The sequence below is a fragment of the Plectropomus leopardus genome, chromosome 19, assembly GCF_026936395.1.
Source record: "Plectropomus leopardus strain MGB_pleo_1.0 chromosome 19, ASM2693639v1, whole genome shotgun sequence".
Classification (NCBI taxonomy): domain Eukaryota; kingdom Metazoa; phylum Chordata; class Actinopteri; order Perciformes; family Serranidae; genus Plectropomus; species Plectropomus leopardus.
The window spans coordinates 4376394-4389430 of record NC_142194.1 but is presented as its reverse complement, the minus strand read 5'-3'; the positions used below and the strand labels follow the sequence as shown (position 1 = coordinate 4389430).

General features: G+C 38.3%; 1 protein-coding gene across 1 annotated transcript in view; it reads left to right on the top strand.

Annotated features, from left to right (window-relative positions):
- Positions 1-13037, top strand: part of tbkbp1 (TBK1 binding protein 1) — a 75851-nt gene that overhangs the window by 47731 nt on the left and 15083 nt on the right. Inside the window, exons 5-7 of the mRNA XM_042508352.2 lie at positions 2069-2216; positions 4521-4723; positions 7447-7508. Of these exons, the coding sequence (XP_042364286.1) occupies positions 2069-2216; positions 4521-4723; positions 7447-7508 (413 nt within the window). The remainder of the gene's footprint in view (positions 1-2068; positions 2217-4520; positions 4724-7446; positions 7509-13037) is intronic.

Below are 13037 nucleotides of genomic sequence, written 5' to 3'. Positions count from 1 at the left end.
ATGCTAAATGGATGGAACAGTGTAAGACTGTACTTTTCCTCTCTCCTAATATTACTTTTACATTTGTCACTCTGATTGTACAGCCAAGAAAAACAGACACTTCACTGGATCACTTTGACCGAGCACTTTAAAGTCCAGCGATCAATTTAAAGTAATTGGCCTCTGAGCAAACTTTTTCATTACTTCTTACACTGAGTCAACGTCCTTCAGACAGACGAGTCCTTTTAGAGTCAGTGAAGCTTCCCCTCCGACACGAAAAATACACTTCTTTACTGTAAATTACATTAATATTTTAATTTGGCAAATTATTGTTTTGTGCTGCAAGTTAATATCTTTTAAAGCTGCTGCAAGTTCATATCTTTTAAAGTGTCGATACTGATTTTTCAGGGCAAATATCAATACCCATTATAATTTATCGAGACCTATAATCAATATTTGGAACCATTTCACATTTACAGTATTAATAAAAATATTTCTGTCTATATTTAGAATTTGTAATATAACAATCTACAACGCAAAACTTCCTTCAAATGCCAAATGTTTAATCAAAACTGAAACTTTCATCGTCATATACAGCAAGTTCCCACCAACTTTTGTTTATAAAAACAAGTGAAAAATAGAAAAATAAATAAAAATAGATCCCTGAGGTTTTACAAAGTAAAAGTTCCTCCCATGCTGATACTTTCTTTTCTTTTTTAATTTATTCATTTTATCAGCGATCATTAAAATAAAACGCAGATACAGATAATCAGCAAAATGCCAAATACTGGCCCAAATAATCAGCCACGCCGATAATCTGTCGTCCCCATTTTCAAACACACTAAACTTAATCTTTCGCTTCATCCTCTGTTTTCTTTTGTTAATACATGTGCAACTGTGAGAATTTTTCTTTTTTGGAACACATTTCTGTAACTGGTAACAAATCAAAGTCGATCCAGACCAGGTAGACGCGTCCAACTGAACAGATTGGCTGGCTGTTCTCTCCCAGATCCCCTCTGTGATAATAAACCCTCTCATATGAGAGTGAAGTCCATTGAGCAGCTCACGCCGAGCAGCCTCAGCAGTTTTATGTGGGCACAGTGATTACAGAATGAGGCTCGCCAAGGATGTTGGAAGTGCCACCTGCCGAGGACTGACACAGTGTCAATGTCACCTGAAGTCTGTGACGGCGACGCTTAATACGGCGCCAACTACCCACTGAGCCTCATTGACCTTTAACCTACCAGCAGCGCGCTCACTAACTAATCTGCATAATATATACATAGAATAGGTGACTGAGTTTGTGTGTTTTGCACAATGACAAGAAAAGACTTACTGCTCTGCTTAAACCACCATGTAAATTACTGTGTGTTGGTACAAATATTACAGTATGTTATAGACATTCCCATGAGACGCAGGGATGTTTAACCCTTTAAAACCTAAACAAACTGCTTTCATATCTAGTAAAAACATGCAGGGAAGGCAATGAGTAATTCAATAACACATGGCCCCAAAATAAGCAACAAATTAGTACAACAAATTAATGTAAAAAGTTACTAGAAAATACGCAAGAAATACAAGAAAGATTTTAAAAAAAACAAAACCCAGCAAGAAACAACCCAAAAAAGTGCTCAACATTGAAAAAAAAATCCTGTAACATAATTTTAAATATATAAATATGAATATAGTTTTATGAATATTTTTCTTTCTTTTGAATGCCCTTTTTTTTTAAAAAAAAAAAAAAAAAGCAGGTCTCTTTGCTGTCACATAAAACAATTTTTTGCAATTTTTGGGGAAAAAAGTCTTTTTTTTGTGGGTTTCTAAAAACATAGTGACATCATGATAAAAACCTGGCATATAAAGGGTTAAAATTCTGAAAATTAATTAATATTTGATGTTTATGATTAGGATGTTGGTGTAAAAATGAACTCAATCAAAGCAGAAAATAATATTAATGTATAATAATGTTTAAAGCTTGATTTTGGAAAGTGCATTTTGTGTGAAGAGCCATAAAGCGGGCCCTGAGGGTTAAACATGTATACTTTTAATGTCCACGGTGGATTAAAATAAATTAAATGTGTGTTTTCAGACCAGCCTGGTGGAGAAGCACGTGGAGCGTATCCTGGGTCTGGAGTCAGCTCTGCGGCAGAGAGAAAACTCCCTGCAGAAACTCAACATGCAGCTGCACAGCAAAGACATGCAGTACCTGCAGCTGCACGCCGGCCCCGACACACACAGTGAGTGACCGCCAACTCGCAGTAACGCTGTTCATCTATAGTGCCGGTATACTGGATTTACTCAGTTTTTAGTCCCATCATTACTGTGCATCTCACCAATGTGAATGTTACATTAAATGTTAAAGTTCTTAGCTCTTTCGAACTTTTCTAAATATTTTATCACGGAGCTGTGATCAAAATGTAATTTGAATATGGAAAAAAAAAGATGTTCCTTAGATCTTATTGATTATATTGATAGGTAATTATTTATGGGTGGGAACCTCCTAAATCAAAGAAAATGTTCATGATAGCCACTGAAACCAATTTTTACCTACTCAGTTAGATAAATAATAGTAAAAATGAGCAGAAATCAGCCAAATCTTAGAAAGACAGACAAATGCATTTAACGTAATTTCCATTTCGCATTTTCCAGTCAACTGTCTTGAACTTGAAGCAGAGCATTTACTTTTGTGTATGTTGTTTTTGTGCCTTTAATTTTGCTTAATTGCGTTTGCACAAGATGATTCTAATGTTTTAAGTAATTATTTAAAAAGATATAAATGAGCTATTTTCCTCCACAGTTTCCTCCATCAAGTTTCACGTTAACAATTTTATCACGTTATAACTTGAACGTTTTACATTATGACATTATAACTTTAAGTTAGAATACTAAATAATAATAATAATTTTTTAACATAAAATGTCTCATGTAAATGACAAATAACAAAACAAATGGTACATATAAGTTTGTATGTCGCAATGACATGAAAATATCCTCTTAAAACATGAAAAACACCCTATTATAACAATAAACTTTTCCCATTTCCCAAACAAAATAATATGATGTTTTTTTATTTTAATTTATTTATTTATTACTGGTGTGGCAGCAATAAGCTTTCATAGTTTATCACTAAACTTAGACAATTACAGTAAGGTGATAATGCCATTAACCACGTTTGGCCACAATAACAGCAGTATGGAAATCTGACATCACAGCACATCCCTTATTAATCCATCTATTTATACATAAATATATAGAATGTGAGCGTAAAATACAGATTTCAGAGGACTATTCAGGTCAGTATTTTGGTACTCAACTCTGATAGCTATTTTATTAGTCACTGTAAAGTAATAAAATACATCTCTATATTAACCAGCCTGGACACCAGTTTTCTATGTTAATCATTTTTCTCTGTATCTTTAATCAAATCCAACAATCTGGCCAGAGAAACATTTTAAACGAGGTCATGTTAATCCTCGGCCTGTCGGAGAGAGCCAGCTTGGACATTTTGTTCCAAATTCCCCCTCACAGTCGCAGAAAAAGAGACCTCCAAATCAATGCGGGTGCTTGTGACTGAAATCGAAAACATTTGAAGGGTCTGGTTCTGCAAATTTGAGGATTTCTCTGTATTATTCAGCCTGTTGCTTCCATCTGTACCACCACGTACTCTCTGTTGTGATTACTGCTACATCACCAAATGCTGGAAAAGCTGTGAGATAATACGACGTTGCGATGCAAATTAATTCCTGTTTCAGAAATGTGTAAAAGTTTGAAAGATGCTTCACACATGGCGGGTCACTCGCACTGCTGCATTTGCAAGAGAAAAGCATGCAAATAAAACCTTAAAATCACCTTTGAGTTTGGATTATGAGGCCAAAAAGTCAGGAGATTCCCCCATTTTAAGACTGCAGCAAAGAATTCAAAATAAAATATGCAATTTCTAACGGCTTTGGAAGAGAAAGTGTTAAACTTTAGAGTCAGTAGATGCTAAACTCTGCCCTCTTCAGTGACGTGGGCGGCTGATGGAAACATGGAAGAAATTTGTCACCACCACCTCAGCAGATGCCTCTACTGATGGTACACCTTTGTGAAGAGGCGGTGTAATTTTGCAAAGGCATCAAAGTCTCTTATTTATTGGAAAAATATTTTTTTCTGCATGAATTTGCATGCAAGGAGTCAGAATCTGCATGTTGTATTGTTGATTAATGTGAGAAACGATCTGCGTACAGTATGCGTGAACCTGCACATGTGAGCGGCCGGGTGAGGAGGCAGGAGGAGCTGGGATATAAAAGACGATGTTACAGTGTCTTCTGGCTCAAGGACTGAGTGAGCGGAGCTGAATCACTAACATGCCCACGCAGATCATGTCAGGTGCAAACTGAAAGATGCTGCCCTTGGAAGGAGTCAGCTCTTCTGCTCTTTCACACTCATCTATTGTACAACAACCGTGGACACACGCTCCATTAGTCAGGGCGAGAGCGATGAAAATTAAGTGTTTTGACTCTTGTATTTTCATTTTCTCTCTCTCTTTTTTTTCCTTCTAGTGCTGGATTGTCCGGCGTTAACCCTGCAGAGCTCCCGCAGCCTGGACGCTCTGTCCGACCTGAAGCTGCAGCGGCTGGAGGCCGAGCTGGAGGGGGCGCGGCACGAGGCCCAGGGGGCATGTCAGCGGGAAGAGGAGCTGAAGGGGGAGTGTGAGAGGCTGAAGGAGGAGATGAGGATGCTGCAGAATAGCCAGAGGGACAGGGTCAGTGCTGGTTTGTTTTAGTCTACTTTGGGAGCAACAAGGGTGGAGTTTAATGCGTCTGGACATTTTAAAGGGATGGTTCAGATTTTTTAAAAATTTGGGTAAAATTAGGTACTTATCCATTGGTTGGCCAATAGAAGATGTCAGTCAGCATGGCCACAGTTTGGAGAAGCAGGCTGGAGTACTGACATAGAAGCTGAGCAATGTACTGCTGTGGATGGGGTCCACAGTAAAACAAATTTTAGCTTATAAAGAAAGTCCCACCTAAAAGAAATCAGTATCAATTTAAGTGTGTGCTATACTTTACTGAGAGTATTTTCGTTACCTTTCAGCCAGACAGCCTGTTTGGATGGGGAAGCATTAAACGACTTTAGTTCCCCATCTCTGATCTCGTCAAAGCCACCAGACTCCATTGAGAAAAACAGTAATTTTAGCCTGCTGAACACAGGGGCTTCTGCTCTATAGCTGCTTTGATCATTGATAGTTTGTCATTATGTGACTTTGCTGAATCCAAACTAACACACAATAATACAAACAAAATAACTGATAGACGCAGTAATAGACCAGCAGCTCCTGTGTTCAGCGATGTTAGATCACTGTCTTTTTCAATGGACCCTGGCTTTGAAGCCCCTTCAGAAATCACCGTCTGATGCAAAGGTAAAGTGGTGAAAGTATTCTCAATGTTGCATTCACTTACCTGAAATTAATTGTTTTGGAGTGGACTTTTTTTAAAAAGTCAGAAAGTATCTCATACAAACCCACTTAAAAAAAACCAAACTATCCCTTTAAATTATGTAAAGGACACTGGGAAACAGTTTCAACATTTCAGAAGCAACATTTCTTATGATGCACTCCCTAAATTGTATTAAGAGAAATGTAAATCTATCTCAAGAACACTGATTCTGCAAAACTCCAGATTACGTTCAAACTCAACATTGACATTGAATGTTGTTATTGGTGGAAAATGTGTGCTGCAGAATCATCCAATATAAGCAAATTTCTTAGGGTCTTTGGGCTGCACACACTTACAGTCGTGGTCATCGTATAACAAAACATATCCGAGATGATGAACAGCTTTAAAGCACCACAGGGGACACGTATTTCTGGCTCCAGTGGGACAGAAAAACCTGACCTTGCCAGTTTAGTGTCAGGCTGGAGGCAGTGAGCTGTGCAGGGACTAAAGATCCCAACACAGCAGTGTCAGAGTCCGGCTCTAACCAGGACATGACAGAGGACAGCATATGTATCTGCAGTTTTCTCATTATGCTGCATTGTATTTAAAGGAATAGTTCCCAATTTTGGAAAGAGTCCTCATTAGCTGAGCTTAGCACCAAGACTGGAAACAGTGGGAAACTGCGAGCCTGGTTCCAAGCGAGCACAAACTACATTCAAAGAGTAGCTTATCTGCTGGCTATATTTCAATGAAAAGTACCTAAACTATACCTTTATTACTCTCAAAAAATTAGCCTTAGTTTCAAAAAGTGCTTCAAATACATCCAAACAACATCATGCAAAACAGTCACATCTAAGTCTGGAATCTTTCACTGTTACAAGGAAGTTAAAATGAGCTAACTGTGAGTAAATGTGTTTGAGGGAGGGAACTCCAAGGGAAATTCAAGCCCAGTAGCAAGAAAAAAATGTTGTCCAGGGGCATCGTAGAGGGTGAAAAAGCAGGACTGAGAGAGGGGTCCTTCAAAAGCCCAGAATAAAAAGTTTGGTTTTGTTTGCATTTTTTTTATTTCTAAGTAATCAGTGCCTTAATTAAATAAGAATTATGGTTCCAAAACTGAAAATAATAGAAAAAAGTGAAAAAAGGTAAACTGTTATGCATGGTTAGATTTTTATGTTTTATTTATTCCAAATTCAGAGCCATGGATCGGGAGAGGAAGGACGGGGGCCCACAGAGAGAGCATGTGCATAGGACCCACAGAATTCAGTGCTGCGCCCCTGGTTGTGGCATTATACCATGTTGTATGGCAATAAATGTCATGAGAATACAAAAAATATTAAATTTGTATTTAACTACATAAACCACATGACCCAAAGTCATAAACTACATAACATAAACTACAGAAAGTGCTACTGAAATTTGAATGTGATTAAAATCCCACCTTACTACTACAAAATATAGCTTAAACTAGAGATTTAACTAAATGTATTTTAAAGCACATTACTTCCTTTATGTTTTTGCACAGATGAAACAAACAAGATAAACATGAAAGGAGTTTGACCTTTAGACAGAGCCATGTTCGCGGTTTCCCTCTGTGGCAATTTTTTTTGCTTCTGGGGGTGGGTATATATTTACCGTGCAGACATGAGAGAGGCATCGATCTTTTCATCTCACCCTGAGCAGAAAAGATAAACTCAACACTACTTCTTAAGACCTCGTTCTACAGCCACATCACAACACATCGTATTAGTCTCTAAAGAGACAATAAAACAACAAGTTTTCAGATTTCCAGTTATCTCTCTCTTTGTTGGAGCACTATAGTTAAACATTTTGGTTTTGGAAGACTTCACCAACACACATGAACCCACAAAAGGTCCACGGCTGCACACATACAGTGTGAGAAAAATAATTATCAGTGACAGTGACTATCAGTGTCTTTCTGACGACGTTACCTTCACACATGTTGCCTCGACTCGACTGTTGCTGTCAGATTTTTGTCCAATATTCCACCAGCACCTGCATGCTAATCTAATTTCACGCTCTACTTCGGCAGGAAATGACTTCCCCGTGCAAGCAGTGCGATGTGGAGTGGATAAAGAAGGTGGGAGACGAGCAGTAAGTGACCACAGCCGATCTCTGGGCGGAGGGAGAAGGGAGGGAGGGGAGATACAGAAGCATTGGAGTGAAGGTAGTTAGTGAGGAGCATCATCTACAGCAAAAGGAGGAATGTTTCACAAAAAGCCGCTGCTCATCTGTATCTTTATTCTCCTGCTGTGATGTGCTCAAGCCGACCGCCAGGGGCCTCATTAGGAACCAGACGAGCTCTCCATCGCTGGCTAACTGGGTTCAAATGCAGCATTAATAAAGGAGTGTTATTCTTTCTGCACAAAAGCTTTATATTCCAGCATATGTGCATGCAACCATAGCTCCATTGTTTCTGTTTTTAAGCAGCAGGGGGCAGTGTATGTACAGCGCAGAAAACCTTCCTGTGCATTTCCTCATTTCTAGTGAGGCAAGTCCAGTCTATCTGTGCTCTTTTTTCTACCTGAAACCGCACAAAAAGAGCAGCAGTGAGAGTCAAAGCTGCTGTTTTTTCCACTCATCTCTGTCACTTACAGCCAAAAAGAGAAACTTGCAATAAGAAGACAGAAAGTCCTCATGTCTTCGTCAAATTGCCCCAGGCATGCACGACTGTTTATAAAGGGGTTACAGGTTAAAAAAAAAGGAGCAAAAACCACAGCAGGTTGGGCAGATGACTCCCACACAGTGAAACCCCAGAAGTGTTTCGATGGGGAGCAAACTGAAAGTAAACGACATGACAGTGAAGAGAGGATGTACCAAGTGTGTGGTGGAAGCCTACTGCTTTTTTCCAGACCTTGGTCACCTTTTGGTTTTACTCAACAATATCATTTACTCCCACTGAAAACCTACGAAGCACGAACGCTGTTTCCTGGTGCTTTTTCTTGTAATTGGGCTCATTTAGTGTAAACTGCACAGATTGATATGGAGCATATTAACACAACACCTTCATCAGCACTTTAAAATGCAGAGACAGTCTTTGGGGAGGAACTAGTGTTATTTAAAAACAAAACTTTTGTCAGTGAATGAGTTTCAGTGAACTTTTAAAGCCTCTCCAGTGTGCTGATACCAGCATTTCAATGATTATTTAATTGAAACTTCACCTACAAAGCAAAAAAAAACAATTTTATTGTCCATGAGTCATAAAATATTCTTGTTTTTGTCATGTTTCTCTCTTTTCTGAGAGAGTCTGTGCAGTTTGTGGCCGATTCTACAACCAGTCACAGCTTTCGTGACTGTATTTGTGGATTTTCGTGTGCCTCACTCAGAACTAGTAGTACGTGAATGAGCTGCCCTCACAGACCACAACCCACACTGCTGAAGACGCTGGCAGCCACCTGGCAGTACAACCCCCCTCCTCTTTATCAGTACACAGAGAGACTGACTAATCCCTCTTCAGCTTTCAGAAAGTGAGAGCTGTTTCCAATAAATCACGACGTGATGATTTTGAGCTGAACTCCTATTTCTTGTTGGAAATTCACAAAAACAACAAAGGTGACATGTTTAAAAAGTTTTATTCTGACTGAAACTGAGTCTGGCTTTTAAAACAACAAAGTGTAACCTTTGGAAATCACTGTTTTACATTTTAATTCAAAATTAGCCCCCCTTCCAAAAAACTCACTTCAAGAAGACATATACTCAATGTTCTTATAGAGATCCACATATCGGCGTCTCTGTTACTGAGACTAGCAGAACTTTCTACCATGAAAAATCCCAAATAAAGAAGAGAATTCAACAAATCAGCAACCGAGATTACTGGATTCCCTGATATGAGCGTGTATCGACATGTAGCCTCGCTGTGGAGTGACTTTATGTGGGGGCATTTTCTCCCTTTAAACATCAACTGTAGGCAGGTTTCCATTACAGATTTGCGCTTAATATTTTCAAAATGTGGATAAAACATAATGGCGAGACGACTGTGTTTCCACTGAGTGATGCTCTGCGACTTCTCCTCTCGCAATAACACTCCAAGACGCATGGAGACAGATGTTCAAAACATTTGGGTAAAAAGAAAAAAAAAACCCTCACAAATTTCTGTGAAAAAAGGTCAGATATTCTGATTGCAAAAAAACTGTAGCTTTGGAGAAGTGTTTTTTAAAAAGATAGGGAAAAATGTTTAAAAATAATATTTATTGTTATTTTACATAATTATTATTTTTAGCACATTTTCCTTTTTCTTTTAGGTATTTTTTTGTACTCCTTACTTTTTTATAATTGTTTTGGTTTTTTGCTCATTTTTGGGACATTTCCTTTAATTTTCTCATTGTCTTGTTGCCACGGTTTGGATGGAAATCAAGCCAATTTGCGCTAGTTTCAAAGGGTTAACATGAACATCTGATATTTTTTACATTATTTAAATGACAGAAACTACGAAAATGCATAACAGGTCCTCTTTAAAGTTACCAGGTAGCTCAACACACTGAGCGCTTGGTGCACTCGGTGTGAGGACGGTTTGACAGCTCTCTGTGTGAGTGTGAAAAGCCCCCAACGTTTAACACCTGTCCCTTCACGACACGCAGCGAAGACCAAAATTCACTTTGTTCCAACTACCATGAATCTCTTACTCATTCCTAAAATCACAACTACACAGTTACAAGTTTCTAAGAATGTGTTATCAGTACGTCACGCTGACCAGCGCACACACTCAACTGTTCCCCCGAGGCTGCGTCTTTAATGAGGGTGACTGAGCTCCAGCAGCTCTGACAGAGAACGCTTATCGTCGAAAAAGAGGAGCTCAGACCTCGCAGGCAGCTGCAGTGACGGCTCGCTCTTTGAAACGTCTGATCGGATCAGAGGTCAGACTCCTGCCCACACTCTCTTCACTTCACTTCATCTCCACACACACACACACACACACACACACACACACACACACACACACACACACACACACACCCACACACACACACACACACACACACACACACACACACACACACACACTCCTGTATCTGATCAATTCAGCGGTGCGAATCTCATCAATGCATCAATCGGCATCATCACACCCCTCCTACACACTGTACATTTTACAGTATGCACGCACAGTTACACACACAAGCAAAAGGAAACAAATGCAAAAGAGCAGACACAAGTATTTTTAGACACACAGAGACAAAAACAAACACGAGACCTGCTTTGAAAGATTTTCTTAACCCTTTGAAACCAAAAGCAAATTGGTCTAATTTCTTTAAAATACACAGGAAGAGGGCAACAAGCAGCTTAACTTTATACTAAACACTAAGCTCTACTAAAAAGTTGCAGGGAACTTGCTGTATTTGGTGTTCAAAGTTTCAGTTTTGATTGAAAATTTGCTAAAGGCATTAAACAAAGTTTTGACAGAAACATTTTACATTTTTATTGTTATGGATATTGGTTCCAAATATCAGTTATCTGTCTCAGTAAGTACTAATAATCAGTATTGGCCCTGAAAAACCAATATTGGTCAACCCCCTACATGAAATCAACAAAAATCCACAAGAAACTAGTGAAAAGCTGGAAGAAAACTATCTAAAAGTGAGCAAGATAAGATAAAAGAAAATTACCTCAAAAACTTGCTGAATTTCTGTTTTCTGTAACATAATTTTAAATATATAATTGAGAGGATCACAAATATAGTTTTCTGGACAATTTCCTTTGTTTTTTGACAATATCTACCTACCAATCAACCCCAGTTCATTTCCAGATTTTTATTTTTTGTTTGTGACATTTCTTGCAGAGTTGCTTATCATGTTTTTCCTCCTTTGAAATTAATCAAACTAATTTTCTCAGGTTTCAGATGTTTCTATGCAAGTAAAAGGTGTCTGAATGCAGCACAACTAAGGTCCACCCCAGTATTAAGGGGTTAAATGACGTTCTCACCTCTGCTTTACTGCATGCGACCATGAGTGAGAGGTGTCACACAGATAATCCAAACACAAACTGAAACGTGAGACAGCAGACTCTAATATCAACCCAAAGTGTGAAAAGGAAGAGGAGCGTGAATGTCAAAGTGTAGAGAAATCAGTAAACACTTTTAAAGAGAGAAGTCGAAGCAGAGCTGGAGCTCAGAGTCACCTGAGAGTCGTGAGCAAAGGGAGTGGAGACATTTACATTTTATAGGTGCTTTGGTGGTTTTCCTACATGCTCCACCCACCATGCCAGTAAGTAATGATTGATGATTTCCTACTGATGCAGGACAAGTGTTTGTATGTTTGCAGGAGTTTTCAGAATCATACCTGTCTTAACCCCGTAAAGCCCAAATGTAGAAAAAAAATAGCATTTTTTCACATTTCAGATGTTGATGTAGGTCTCTGATTCAAAAATTAAAGGGTTTTCCCTTTTTGTTTTGTTTTTTTTTACATTTTAATATGTTTTAGAAAAAAGGTTATATTGCAACATTGGATGGGGGCAGAAATTCTGATTTTGTACGCAAATTGTCAGAAAAAATAAAGGTTCATTTGCAGGGTTGATTGTTTATATAATACTAATAATAATAATAGCAATAACCACATAGTTCTATTTTTATGAAGCAAAAAAGACACAGGTATAAAATTAAAAAAAGAAAAACAATAATTAAAAATAAAAGTATGATTATTAGAAATATAGTTCTCTTGACATTTTTCCCAAGCTCTTATAAAATTCATTTTCTAAATCTACTAATATCTTGAAATTTGTATATTTCTTGTCAGGTCGTTCATTTTTTTGTTTTGTTTTGTCGTTTTTTATTGTTTTTGGGGTTTTTTTTTAATCAAACCAACTCTAAAGTTTAAATACTCGTGACAGGCATCTGAATGCAGCACAACAAAAGTGACGTCAATCCAGGTTTCAAAGGGTTATTAAAACAAAAAAAAGTTGTATTTACAACTCTGAGTTTCCTCTTTATCTGTGTTGAACCATGTTCATTTGCAACGATTGTCCCTAAGATGGTTCTTTTTCTCTTAAAACTGAAGATAAACGTTACACTTGGGGAAAAACTCCAGTGGTGAGTGGAGGGAAATGACTTCATCTGTGATATCTGGAAAGGAAATACCAGTATCGGGATAAGTAATATATGTAAGTTGTTAATAGTGGGCTTTATAGGGTTAAGAGCATGCAACCAACTTTTACCACAAAGAAGGATGTTGTTTGGTCTGCGATGGGGCATGAAGGGGGCTTTTATACCCCACTCTGTCTGAGTCATAGCAGAGATAGTGGAAAACTAGGTGGGCTACCCGGAGCCAGCTAACCAGTGGAAGTTCTGACTTATTTTCAGCTTTTATTTGTGAGCTTCCTATAAACAAGGGTCCCTGACTTTATTTTAAATGATTTCGGGGTGATGAACTTGCAGCAGTGCATCATGGGTTGAAAAACGGTGTGAAGAAGCAGCACAGTGAGCATGTTTTTCAGAGTAAAGCTGTGCAGAATTAGACTGTAGCTCAGAGGTAAAAAAGAATCTGCTGATACAAAAATATGTAGTGTTCCTCTAATACACACACAAGTGGGAAGACTCGATTAAGTTAGTGCGCGGGTGTGCCGGGGAGTATACTTTTAATTTGACAGGGTGTTTATTTGCTGTGTAGGCAGGATTCATATTTTCTTTTTTTGGTG